At 64.3% G+C, this 342-nt stretch overlaps 1 protein-coding gene across 1 annotated transcript in view; it reads left to right on the top strand.

Moving 5' to 3' along the window:
- The window catches only part of LOC119581629, a gene marked incomplete in the record, with an annotated part of 75,999 nt that overhangs the window by 57,586 nt on the left and 18,071 nt on the right, over window positions 1–342 (top strand). Inside the window, 1 exon segment of the mRNA XM_037929750.1 lies at window positions 59–305. Within this exon segment, the coding sequence (XP_037785678.1) occupies window positions 59–305 (247 nt within the window).

Raw genomic sequence — 342 nt, forward strand, 5'->3', positions numbered from 1 at the left:
TGAAATACCTATAACCGCCCACTAAACCAACCTCCCCCCCCCCTTTTTTTTTGCCCAGGACGAGGCGGGAGCGCACGCCCTCGCCGCCTGCGGGCCACCCACTCCACGCACACGTCGACCGAGGAGACATGTCGCCCTCCCCGGCAGCCTACACGCCCACGTCAGACCCCGACGAGCTCAGCACCTCCTGGTCCCACCCTGGAAAGCCGCCCGCGCAGCCTCAGAATGGGCGGCCGCGCTCAGCCTCCTTCAGCGAGGGCAAGAGGAAAGTCCGCCCCTCCACTGCCACGCTGGAGAAGCCCAAGGTAAAGGCTGTGGCTTCTTCGTGCTCAAGTAATTAGA

This window comes from Penaeus monodon, chromosome 15 (assembly GCF_015228065.2).
Source record: "Penaeus monodon isolate SGIC_2016 chromosome 15, NSTDA_Pmon_1, whole genome shotgun sequence".
NCBI classification, from domain to species: Eukaryota; Metazoa; Arthropoda; class Malacostraca; order Decapoda; family Penaeidae; genus Penaeus; species Penaeus monodon.